This window comes from Anomaloglossus baeobatrachus, chromosome 9 (assembly GCF_048569485.1).
Source record: "Anomaloglossus baeobatrachus isolate aAnoBae1 chromosome 9, aAnoBae1.hap1, whole genome shotgun sequence".
Taxonomy (NCBI): Eukaryota; Metazoa; Chordata; class Amphibia; order Anura; family Aromobatidae; genus Anomaloglossus; species Anomaloglossus baeobatrachus.
In genome coordinates, this window is record NC_134361.1 from 183,893,554 (window position 1) to 183,907,501 (window position 13,948).

The 13,948-nt window shown below is 40.1% G+C and overlaps 1 protein-coding gene across 1 annotated transcript in view; it reads left to right on the top strand.

The window, feature by feature from the left end:
* The window catches only part of LHX6 (LIM homeobox 6), a 209,697-nt gene that overhangs the window by 180,438 nt on the left and 15,311 nt on the right, over positions 1-13,948 (top strand). The window contains exon 4 of the mRNA XM_075324911.1: positions 9,944-10,164. Coding sequence (XP_075181026.1) covers positions 9,944-10,164 — 221 coding nt within the window. The remainder of the gene's footprint in view (positions 1-9,943; positions 10,165-13,948) is intronic.

A 13,948-nucleotide genomic window follows, 5' to 3' on the forward strand; every position in this document is an offset into this window, starting at 1 on the left:
CCCTTTGTGTTGTACTATACGGCCGGTATAGCTTCTATCCTTGGCCGTGCCATCCACCAAACGTTGGCTTCATCCCTTCTATCAACTACATATTCAAACGCCTAATATGTGAACCACTCCGTTTTCATTTTATATTTATCTGCCATCAATAAAAGCTTTGTTTCGTCCTTTCTTACTATCAGTATCAATACCATGCCAGTTACATAATACAACATCGTATATGGGGGCTCCCAATAATAAGACCCCAACCTCATTTAGCAATGTTCAGCTGTAAACCACATATGCAGCTGAATGTTTTTTAACATTTCTGTTTCCCATGAAGCATAATTTTCTTCTTAATTATCCTACGTCTTTTTCTGCTTGGAAACAATCGATCTTGATTATCTAATTTGCAGTCAGCTAGAATAGCGGCCGGTCTTTTCACTGAGGCAGGGTAGCCGCAGAGCGGAGACAACGGGTCTGAACTGCTGCTCCTCCACTCAACATCTGTCAAACATTCTTAAGGACCGCGTTCAGTGGGGGTGTAAATCTAATTTGCATTGAAACAATTAATGCTAAATTAAGAAGAAAAATAAACACGGATATTAAGGATTTTATGTATGCTTAATGAGATAAACTATATTTGTTTTTGTTGCAAAATTTTCTCTTATGAAAATTAAACTATTCAGGGTACCTGCTAGTAAATACAACCCGTGATTTGGTAGATGACACCACTGGTGCAGGTACGGGGTAATGGGACAACAACGAGGTTCCTTTAGGACAAACTTGCACATTAGAGACCTAAGAGGTCATGGAAACCCACATCTATGGGCTATTCTTGGCTTCTCTGTAGTATTAAAGAGCACCAATCATCAGGATTTTCCTATATAACCTACAGCCAGTGCTATACTGGCACTATTGTTAGGGTGAACACTTAACCAGGGTTCACTCGTCTTGTCTACTGCCTGATTCTAATTGGTGTGGATCGAGTGCATGCTTGAAAAATGAGATCAGACACACAGTCGGATAGTCATCTTTCCTCGATTGAGGTCGGCCCAAAACAGACTGATTTATTCTAAGAACATGCTCTTATACAAACCAAAAAAAGGGGCATGGTCAGCCCTACAGTGGGCATACTTGGATGTGTCCATTGGTCAGTGGGTTGAACAATGTGGTAGTCCATGAGCTGATTGGTGGGCGTCATCGTAAGCGGGTCTATGATGTCATTGAAGGGATCCATAGTGATGCTGACGGGAGAGTCTATGTCATCATCTGGTGGATCCATGCTGATGAGAGGGTCTATGATGTCATCGGTGACCATCTTAGTTATATCTGAAAACCTGGCTGATGTAAGGCAAAGTGACACAGTTCCCAAAATTCTCTGTCAAGAGGTTAATTAAGTATTTGATCCAATCGGTCTCCTCAACACTATCAGGCTGATTCTATACATACCTTTAGTTGTCAGCTCGGATGTATAGGTTTTGAAACACAAGAAAGTATAGTTTGAAAAATGAGCAGCTTTTTGAGTGACAGCAGCTGAGGATCACCTGATAGCTGGGGTGGGGTTTGATAGTGATTTCCGCCTTCTGCCTGCTGTTTCTCCCTCTCTGTTATTTATGGTAATTCTATTATAGAATTGTTTTACTAAGTGACTAGAAGGACCTGTGCTGATGTCATCCCCATGTGACCAGAAGGGGCAGGGCCTCAGCCAACATAGCTCATACCAGGAAGCAACATTATTTTGCTGTTGGTTGAGGCCCCGCTCCTTCTGGTCACATGGGTATGACATTAGCACAGGTACTTCTAATCACTTAGTAAATTCTTTAATTCTATAATAGAATAACCATAAATAACAGGGGAAGGAGGACAGGCAGGGGGGCGGAAATCACTATGAATACCCAGCACAGCTATTAGCTGCTTGGCAGCTGCTGTCACTCAAAATGCTGCTCATTTTTCAAACTTTACTTGCTTTTGTTTCAAAACCTATACATTCTAGCTGACAATTAAAGGTATGTATAGAATCAGCCTGATAGCACTGGCTTTAGGTTATATAGGAAAATCCTGGTGATTGGTGCACTTTAAATTGCATGAATACAGTTTGGCACTGGAAATGTGCTCTTTAGATCCCCTAGAGATGACAGGTAACATATCTGCTGAGGATTCAGTAAGGCTATGTTCACACTGTGCATTTTTTTTATGTATTTTTTGAGAAATCTGCACCAAAATCTGCATGTCTATCCTGAAGCCAGTAAAATCTATGATCTATGAGATTCCTGAAGTGCTGTGCGCACGTTGCTTTTTTTTTCCTTGCAGTTTTGATGCAGATTTTGGTGCAGAAAAAAAACTGCAGCATGTCAATTGTTGGGGCGTTGAAGCTGCAGATTTCATGCAGAAAATTTCTGCTCCAAATCTGCATTGTGTGCACATACCCTTAAGGGCAAAATTAAAAGGGATATGATGGCTAAGATACTATTCCAAATTTAAAAGGAATGTATTATCAGAAAATTACCTATTGTTTAAATCAGGTTCTTCTGTTATGTGGAATTTATCAGCAGGTTTATGCTATGTAATCTTTTGCAACATCATAAGACCCTGATTCCAGCGATGTATCACTTAGATTATGGGGTGCAACAGTTGTGATAGAGTCACTGTTTTATCTGCTGCAGATCTAGCAGGTCTCAAATGAACCCTGTATATCCCACCTACACCACTGATTGGCAGCTTTGTGTGTACACTGCTGCTAATCCATGGTGTGGGCGGTTGGAGTAGGAGGCAGGAATCACCTATTCCTGCAGTGATTATCTTCTGCTGATAAAATCTAATTTAATTGGAACAGCAGCACACAGACTAGGAAGTGACACATCACTGGAGTCAGGGTCTCTGCCCATGCATCATGGTGTTCTCAAATTACATAACAAAAACCTGCTGACGGATTCTTTTTTAGTTTATTTTGGAAAAACATGACCTGAAGATCTGTATTTAAAAAAAAAAAAAGAAAAAAAAAAGTCTTGCAGTTTCCTCATTGGTCACTGGGGCTTTTTTAGACTCCTAATTCTTGTTCTTTCAGGAAATTCAAATCTACATTAGCAGCAATAAGTTGATCCTGACCCTATCTTTTGTACTTAAGCATTTAATGAGTATGTGCACAGGTCACTGTGAAAAGAGGGCAACCTGCGACATCACCTATTGTTATTGCTGGATCTCGTGACATCAGCTGTGTAAAGAATTTTTGCCTGTCATTTATAATCCTGTCTATTGTGATAATGAGACTTGTGAAAACTCTTCCTGAAGCTATAGGAAGTGGGAATTTAGCAGGCAGTATGAGAATTGCAACTTTTCTTTTTTTTTTATAGAGATTTTGATATTTATAAAAATAAACGTTACAATTTTTTTTCTTAAAAAATACATTATATACAAAAAACTAATTTAAAGGGAACCAATCACCAGGATTTTCGTATATAACCTAAAGCCAGTGATATACTGGCACAATCAGGCTGATTCTATACATACTTTTGCTGGTCGGATGATGTTTAAGTTTTGAAATCCAAGAAAGTAAAGTTTATAAAATCAGCAGCTTCTTGAGTGACAGCAGCTGAGGAGCAGATAATATCTGTGGTGGATTCATAGTTATCCCCTCCCCCTGTTAGAATTAGCATAAGTATTATACAATCGACCTAGCAGGACCTGTGCTGAGGTCATACCCATGTGACCAGAAGGGGCGGGGCCTCAGCCAACAAAGCTGATACATACTAGGAAGCAACATTTTTCTGTTGGCTGAGGCCCCGCCCCTTCTGTGGGTGGAAGACAGATTATTCATTTATCCTATGGAACATTTATTGGACAAGCCCTTGAAGTACAATTTTCCTTTAATGCATATTTGGATCAAACCAAGTAGAGAAATAAATCATTAAAAAGTTAGATCCCATTGATAAAATCTAAGAATCATAGGCACTGAATTAGAAAAAAGTATCCAGAAAATGTAATAATTATTTTAATATTTTTCTGATGTCTGGAAAAAAACATTTTTATTGCTCCAACATAAAATCTAAAATCTAAACAAACATAAGGACATTAAGTGTAATTTAACTGTCCGCTGTAATGAATGAGCAGCCGCTTAAGTATGTGTTTATTTTTGTATTGTGTCGTATGAAGCACGGGCTCTAGTGTTTGGATTCCATTTTTATCTCAGTTACAAATGTGGGATCCGCTGCAAATGACTGCTTTGTTTTTGCTGTGAACAAGCATAGATTTTCCTGCCCACAGCTGCAGATCCTACAGTCTGTGATCATGGCTGTAGCTTTCATTTAATAGATGGTTGGATGTTAGGGCTATGGTATGACCTTGTCTGATTTTCAGATCACACTATAAACCCCTTTGGGTGCGTTAAGTAAAGTTTGATGGGCCCCAGTGCTAAATTTGGACCTGGGCTCCCCCCATGTTGGTCAAATGTATGTATGTGTATCTATACATTTAAAGTTCTAAATCCTTTAAAGACATAGAAGTTGCCCTCCCCCATTATGTATCAATGTTCAAATGCATCCCATCCTGGGCTTCTTCCTGGTAAATATGTCCCCCATCCTGGTATATATGCCCCCACCCTGGTATATAGGTCCCCTATCCTGGGCTCCTTTCTGGTAAATATGTCCCCCATCCTGGTATATATGCCCCATCCTAGTATATATGCCCTCCATCCTGGTAAAAATGTCCCCTATCCTGATATATATGTCCCCCATCCTGGACATCATCCTGGTATATATGTACCCATCCTAGGCTCCATCCTGGTATATATGTCCCTATCCTAGGCCACATGCTGTTATGTATTCCCCTCATCCTGGTAAAAATGTTCCCCATCCTGGTATATATGTTCCCCATCCTAGACCCCATCCTGGTATATATAACCCCATCCTGGTAGTAATGTTTCCCATTCTGTTAAATAAGTCCCTCATCCTGGTACATATATCTCCCTCCTGGTATATATGTCCCCATCCTAGTTTATATGTCTACATCCTGGGCCTCTGCTAGTATATATGTCCTCATCCTGGTATATATATGTCCCCATCTTGGGTCCCTCTTGGTATATGTTTCCTCTCCTAGTATAAATTTCCCCCTTCTGGTATATATGTCCCCTCCTGGTATACATGTCCCACTCCTCGTTTATTTATCCCCCTATTGGTATACAGGTCCCCCTCCTGGTATATATGACCCCCTGCTGGTATATGTATCCATCCTGGGCCCCTCCTGGTATATATGTCCCCTCCTGGTAAACATATCCCCCTCCTGGTTTATTTGTCCTCCACCTGGGCCCCTCTTAGTATATATGTCCCCATCCTAGTAAACACGTCTTTGTTCTGTTTCTTAATGCAAAAATAAAAAAACATTGTACTCACCCTCCCTGGCTTCTACGTCATGCGGCTTCCTCCTATGTAGCCAGCGCACAGTGGCTGGCATCTGACATCAGCGTCCCTGCTATAGTGAAACATGACATCACTGGCATACACCGCTTTCAGTCACAGGGATGCCGTGCAGCGACCCAACACATGGAGGACAGGTAGAGAGTGACAGATCCCACACTACACATGGAGGACAGGTAGAGAGTGACAGACCCCACACTACACATGGAGGAGTGGTAGAGAGTGACAGACCCCACACTACACATGAAGGAGTGGTAGAGAGTGACAGACCCCACACTACACATGGAGGAGTGGTAGAGAGTGACAGACCCCACACTACACATGAAGGAGTGGTAGAGAGTGACAGACCCCACACTACACATGGAGGAGTGGTAGAGAGTGACAGACCCCACACTACACATGGAGGACAGGTAGAGAGTGACAGACCCCACACTACACATGAAGGAGTGGTAGAGAGTGACAGACCCCACACTACACATGGAGGAGTGGTAGAGAGTGACAGACCCCACACTACACATGGAGGAGTGGTAGAGAGTGACAGACCCCACACTACACATGGAGGAGTGGTAGAGAGTTACAGACCCCACACTACACATGGAGGAGTGGTAGAGAGTTACAGACCCCACACTACACATGGAGGAGTGGTAGAGAGTGACATACCCCACACTACACATGGAGGAGTGGTAGAGAGTGACAGACCCCACACTACACATGAAGGAGTGGTAGAGAGTGACAGACCCCACACTACACATGGAGGAGTGGTAGAGAGTGACAGACCCCACACTACACATGGAGGACAGGTAGAGAGTGACAGACCCCACACTACACATGAAGGAGTGGTAGAGAGTGACAGACCCCACACTACACATGGAGGAGTGGTAGAGAGTGACAGACCCCACACTACACATGGAGGAGTGGTAGAGAGTGACAGACCCCACACTACACATGGAGGAGTGGTAGAGAGTGACAGACCCCACACTACACATGAAGGAGTGGTAGAGAGTGACAGACCCCACACTACACATGGAGGAGTGGTAGAGAGTTACAGACCCCACACTACACATGAAGGAGTGGTAGAGAGTGACAGACCCCACACTACACATGGAGGAGTGGTAGAGAGTGACATACCCCACACTACACATGGAGGACAGGTAGAGAGTAATAAAGCCTAACTGTCTTTTAAAAATCACAGTTTATATGTAGTAATTATTTTAACTGACATGTTGAGTAACTCTAAGTACATTCATTTAGTTTTCTTTTACTAGTCCTGAGCTGCAGCCTGTGTTATAGTATAGATATGCATTCACAACTCTAAAGGCTAAGAATCTGAAATCTCCCAGTATCTTCTGCTGGATTAATTTCTCAGATAAGCTTATTCTGTCTTGGTAAAATTAAAGAGGTTGTCCCCTACTTTAAAACTGATGTCCTATCTCTAGGACAGTTCATCAGTGTTTGTTTGGCTGGGGTCTGACACATGGCACCCCTACCGATCAGTGGTTTCCAGTGCCGTTGGCCACAGCCTGTGGACACAAATACTCAATTACGGAGCTGCTCCATCTTCTTGAGTGGCCGCGGCCGGTACTGTACATACGCCTCCCATGTAATTCAATAGGAGGCAAGGCAAACATGCAGTACGCCGCGATGGCCACTATTAGACGACGAGGCAGCTACAGAACTGAACACTTCCTGCCACTGCACCGAGAACTCCGGGGGTATCGGATGTTGGACTCCGGCCAATCAGACATTATTGACCTATCCTAAGGATAGGTCATCAATGCTAAAGTAGCGGACAACCTGTTTAAATGTCCAACTACTTTATATGAGCTTACCTGAATTTTTAGAAGTACGTCTGGCCACAGAAGAATAACTTCTTGATGTGTAATTAAAGGGAATCTGTCAGCAGGTTTTTGCTACCTCATCTGAGAGCAGCATGATGTAGGCAAAGAGATCCTGAACCTAACGGTGTATAACTTAGATTACTGGGTGCAGCAGTTGTGCCACAATCAGAGCTTTTAGATTTAGCAATGCAGCAGAGCTGAGAAAGCTAACCCCGCCCACACCCGGCTCTGTATGTACAAAGACCATAGACAGAAAGCTGCTAATCAGAAGGTGAGGGTGCGTGTTCAGACTGAAGTAGTCTGCACAATGATGATCCCAGATAATAAAACTTTCACTATAAAGTAAACAAAACCAGGTAATAAATGATACATTGTTGTACTCAGTGTGTCAGCCTCTATCTCCTACTGTCTTCAGATTACATAGTAAAAACCTGCTGACAGATTCCCTTTAAGATATGTACCATAGGATATATTCAGGGACTAATACATTGTATTTGCACCTTGTGCATCAGGGCCAGTACCAGGGTTAAAAAGTGTAGGCAACCATATAGGACACCACCCATAGATGCCAACAGTCACTGATTTGCCAACATAGTGCAAATGTGTCAGAAACAATAGTTTTGGGCACATAGAGGTGGGTTTATGTAAATGTTATCAGATTGAAGTCATGTTTGGGCTGGAAGTATCGAGGAATGTAAGGATTTGGTTTTGCTGTGTCATATTTTTTGGGGGTATATTTATTTTGGAGTCTGATCTGGGGTCTGGATATTTTCTAAAGGCCCCGTTACACGCAGCGATATCGCTAGTGAGCGTACCCGCCCCTGTCGGTTGTGCGGCACAGGCAAATCGCTGTCCGTGGCGCTCAACATCGCTCGGACCTGTCACACGGACTTACCTGCCTAGCGACGTCGCTGTTGCCAGCGAACCGCCTTTCTTTCACAGCGGCGTCACTAAGCGGCCGCCCAATAGAAGCAGAGGGGCGGAGATGAGCGGGCCGAACATCCCGCCCACTTCCTTCCTTCTGCATTGGCGACGGCCGCAGGTAAGCTGTAGTTCGTCGTTCCTGAGGTGTCACACATAGCAATGTGTGCTGCCACGGGAACAACAAACAACCTGCATCCTCAACAATCAACGATATTTTGAAAATGAACGACGTGTCAACGATGGACGATTTGGTGAGTATTTTCCATCGTTAACGGCCGTTCGTTGGTGTCACACGCAACGACGTCGCTAACGATGCCGGGTGTGCGTCACAGAATCCGTGTCCCTGGCGATATATCGTTAGATATGTTGTTGCGTTAACGGGACCTTAAGGTGTATATTCAGAGGTTTGTATTCTGAGGTCTAATCTCAGATGTATATTTAATTTGTGATATAAATGTATATGGTAGGTACAGATGTTAAGGAGAAATTCCATAGTTTTCAGGAAATCTCCGTCTTAACAGTGAATGTCTGCTGTAATTTCAAATCAATAGTCACTGAGAGCCGGCGAAGAAATCCAGACCACACAGATTAGCTGGTATGAATTCCTTCTCAATGAAGGTGCACATGAGTAGTGTTTTATTTTTACAAGCCTTTTTTATAGAACAGTAATGGGTTAATCTTTAAGTAAAATTCCTAAGTATGCCATTGGCTATATTAAAGCATATGCAGAAAACCTGTGACGTTTGCCCATGTTTTGGGACTTTCCCTCAATACCCTCCTATGTTCCAACTCCATATGTTGCAGAGTTTTTGGTACCTAGCACCTAAGCCATAAATTTGGACTTTGAAGATAGCCAGTCTTTGTTATCATCATCTGCATTCCGTTCCTTTGTGTCAGTCTTCAGCTGCTGACCTTGGCGTAGACATGCTTACAATCTCTTGTTATTTATATAGAAAAAAAAAGTTTAGTTATAGAAAAAGCAATGTATTCTCACAGTAGAAAAGCACATAGAAAAATATTTTGTATTCTCACTCAGAGACCTCAATTCCAGTGATTTATCACTTAGTTTATACTTACAATCACAGTTTTCTCTGCCGCAGATCTAGAAGAGCTCAGATGCTGAGCTGTGTATAACCCTGCCCACAGCACAGCTTTCTGTGTACATTGTATAGTGACAGAGAGCTGCTAATCAGTGCTGGGGGGCATGGTTGGACTAGGATGCAAGAGGCAGTGATATGTCAATTGCTGGTCTGCATAGTGTCATTTTAATACAATCACTGTTTTCTCTTCTGCAGATCTAGCAGAGCTAAAAAATGATTAGCCCTTTATAATCCTGCTCACACCACTAATTAGCAGTTGTTTGTTGATGTACTGTATATACAGAAAGTTGCCAATCAGTGGTGGGGGCGGGGTTAACCAGCATAGTTGATTGAGAGGCAGGAGACACCTAGTCATTTAGTGATAATCTCCTGCTGATAAAACACTGATTGTATTGAAACAGGAAAACACAACCTGGTAAGTGATACATTGCTGCAATCAGGGTCTCTGCTCCAACATTATGCTGCCCTCAGATTACATAGCAAAAACCTTGTGATATGTTCCCTTTAAAGGGCATTGGAGACTGCATGTAAAAGTGGAACCTATTTGAGTGTGTATACATAATCATATTATTTATAATCTATTTTTTTGCAAAAATTTACTTAGTCTAATAATGTTAATAAAGTTTATGAGCAGACAGAAATTATAGGAGCACATGGTTATAAATTTTGCCAATTTTTCTTTGATTTGCAGCCGGTTTGGAACGAAGTGTGCGCGGTGTGGCCGACAGATCTATGCCAGTGACTGGGTGAGGAGGGCGCGGGGCAATGCCTATCACCTAGCCTGCTTTGCCTGCTACTCCTGTAAGAGGCAGCTGTCTACCGGAGAAGAGTTCGGCCTCGTGGAAGAGAAGGTTTTATGCAGAATCCACTATGACACCATGATCGAAAACCTGAAAAGGGCAGCAGAAAACGGTAACTTGTCCACACCTTATTCTGTATTGAGTGGTTTAAAGCTGTGGATTATTTTTCTCTAATACAAGATACTCTTGATATGTTTCACTATTTTCTTTTTCATTGTTAACTTCCTTCTTTTGTGTGTTATTCATCAATACCACTATTAACCTATTAGTCACACCAGCCAGCTGTGCGAGTGACAGAATGGGCGATAATACTTCCCCATTGTCCGCCTTTCCTAAGACAATTGGCAAAAAAAAAATTGAAAACTTTTTTTGCTGGAAACTTTTCTGTACAATGCCCCCTCTTACCCCCCAGATGTCCAACTTATTCAATATGATTTAAGACAGGGGAAGTGCGACGTTTGCTCATTGAGGAGTGAAACGATGCACTGAGCCCCTGTTTAAGCCAAAGGTGCAACGAGGACTCCTCATTTGCATATGTAATAAAATGTTTCTATGGAACACTAAAATAGTGAAATCTATACTACATATATTATTTTTATAGGGAATATGTCCTTTATAGGGCTATGTAAGCGGATGAATTTAGGTTTTGGGGATGACCTATTATTATTAGATAACCTATTATTATTATTATTAGTAGTAGTAGTAGTATTATAGATGACTTATTATTATTGTTATATTTAATAATAATAATAATAATAATAATGGCAATAATAATAATTCATAATGATTGTTAATTATGATATTATTATAATTAACAATCATTATGATTTATTATTTTTAATACTACTACTACTACTACTACTACTACTACTACTAATAATAATAATAATAATATCTAACCATTATTATTATTATTATTATTATTATTATTATTATTATTATTATTATTATTATTATTATTGTTGTTATTGTTCACCCATTATTATTATTATTATTATTATTATTATTATCATTATTATTTACCTTTAATTATTATTAATTAGCTAATTGTGATTATTAATATTATTATTATTATTATTATTATTATTATTATTATTATTATTATTATTATTATTATTAATAATAATAATAATAATAATAATAATAATAATTACCTATTATTATTGTATTATTATTAATAATTATTATTATTAATAATAATACACATTATCTGTCTATTATTATTATTATATTACATAATAACAATAATAATAATAATACTACATAACCTATTATTATTACAGATTACCTATTATTATTACACTGTGTGCAGAATTATTAGGCAAGTTGTATTTTTTATTATTGATCAACAACTATGTTCTCAATCAACCCAAAAGACTCATAAATATCAAAGCTTAATATTTTTGGAAGTTGGAGTGTTTTTTTTTTTATTTGGCTATCTTAGGAGGATATATGTTTGTGCAGGTAAATATTACTGTGCAGAATTATTAGGCAACTTAATAAAAACCAAATATATTCCCATCTCACTTGTTTATTTTCACCAGGTAAACCAATATAACTGCACAAAATTTAGAAATAAACATTTCTGACATGCAAAAACAAAACCCCAAAAACGTAGTGACCAATATAGCCCCCTTTCTTTCTGATGACACTCAGCAGCCGACCATCCATAGATTCTGTCAGTTGCTTGATCTGTTTACGATCCACATTGCATGCAGCAGCCACCACAGCCTCCAGACACTGCTCCCAGAGGTATACTGTTTTCCCTCCCTGTAGATCTTACATTTTATGAGGGACCACAGGTTCTCTATGGGGTTCAGATCAGGTGAACAAGGGGGCCATGTCATTATTTTTTCATATTTTAGACCTTTACTGGCCAGCCACGCTGTGGAGTAGTTGGATGCATGTGATGGAGCATTGTCCTGCATGAAAATCATGTTTTTCTGTAACGATACTGACTTCTTCCTGTACCACTGCTTGAAGAAGTTGTCTTCCAGAAACTGGCAGTAGATCTGGGAGTTGAGCTTCACTCCATCCTCAACCCGAAAAGGTCCCACAAGTTCATCTTTGATGATACCAGCCCATACCAGTGCCCACCTCCACCTTGTTGGCGTCTGAGTCGGAGTGGAGCTCTCTGCCCTATACTGATCCAGCCTCTGGCCCATCAAGAATCTCTCTCATTTCATCAGTCCATAAAGCCTTTGAAAAATCAGTCTTAAGATATTTCTTGGCCCAGTCTTGACATTTTATCTTATGTTTCTTGTTCAGAGGTGGTGTTTTTCAGCCTTCCTTACCTTGGCCATGTCCCTGAGTATGGCACACCTTGTGCTTTTTGATACTCCAGTAACATTGCAGCTCTGAAATATGGCCAAACTGGTGGCAAATGGCATCTTGGCAGCTTCACGCTTGATTTTCCTCAATTCATGGGCAGTTATTTTGCGCCTTTTTTGCCCATCTTGCGCTTCTTGCGACCCTGTTGGCTATTTGCCATGAAACGCTTGATTGTTCGGTGATCACGCTTCAAAAGTTTGGCAATTTCCAGACTGCTGCATCCCTCTGCAAGACATCTCACAATTTTGGACTTTTCAGAGCCTGTCAAATCTCTCTTCTGACTCATTTTGCCAAAGGAAAGGAAGTTGCTTAATAAGTATGCACCCCTTATATAGGGTGTTGATGTCATTACACCGCACCCCTCCTCATTACAGAGATGCACATCACCTGATTTACTTCATTGGTAGTTGGCTCTCAGCCTATACAACTTGGAGTAGGACAACATGTATAAAAAGTATCATGTGATCATTTGCCTAATAATTCTGCACACAGTATATTATTATTATTATTATTAATAATAATAATAATAATAATAATAATAATAATAATAATAACCTATTATTATTTTATAGTAGCTATCAATCCAGAGCACACTACATACAAAATCAAGTTTAACAGTACATAACAATCAATTAATAGTAAAACAACAAAACCAGTGTAACTAAATGCCGCTAAGTGACAGCCAAGTTCAAGAGTGAGCCTACATGGGCTTACAGTTTAAAGGCGACTTATCACATAATTCTTTAAGTATTTTTCTCAAATATATCCCTAGGAAAAATAAAATATTTGCTCTTTAGTTTGGTAATTAGAGCGCTGGCCCTTTAAGAGAAGGAGACGGGAGTCAATTTCTATCCCACAGAGGAGAATCTCACTACATATTCTGCACTCGTTTTCTGTAATAGTAGAACAACTTTGTAGATTTGCAAGGAAGCAGGTGGCATGAATCACCCATTAGGTCACCAGAAGTAAAAAAAAAACCCCCCAAAAAAACCCATAACTCCACCACCCACAGAGATTACAGCATAAGATTGTACTAAAGCAGGTCGCAAGTAAAATGTTGCATTTATATTTTCAGATTATGGGAATAAAGGACTGTAGACAAGAATAGATTGCAATTGTCACATGCAGTTTCATAAATTGTATATTATTGCTTAAAGAGGATCTGTTACCAGGTTGTGTCCAATTTTTTGCTCCTATATTATTCCTGTTGCTCCCCTATATTTTCAGGATTTTTTATTTTTCTAAAATCCGTCATACGGTTTTAAAGATACGGGCCTTTATATTTAGTGTTTATTTTTAAGCTTTACTAAAGGGGTGTGGCTCACAGGATCCTCTGGGGCGTGTCTCTATGTTTATTTGCATTATTCATCTGTGACCCCGCCCCCTAGGAAAAAAACAAACATAAAATTAGCACTAAATAAAAAAGAATCAAATCTAGAGAACCATATGGTGTTTTTAAATTAAAAAAATACTGCGCGCAGCAGGGAAAATAAAATAAAATTAAAAACTGGTTACTTTTGACCTGGTGACAGGGCCCCTTGAACCATAAACAACAAGTGAAGGAT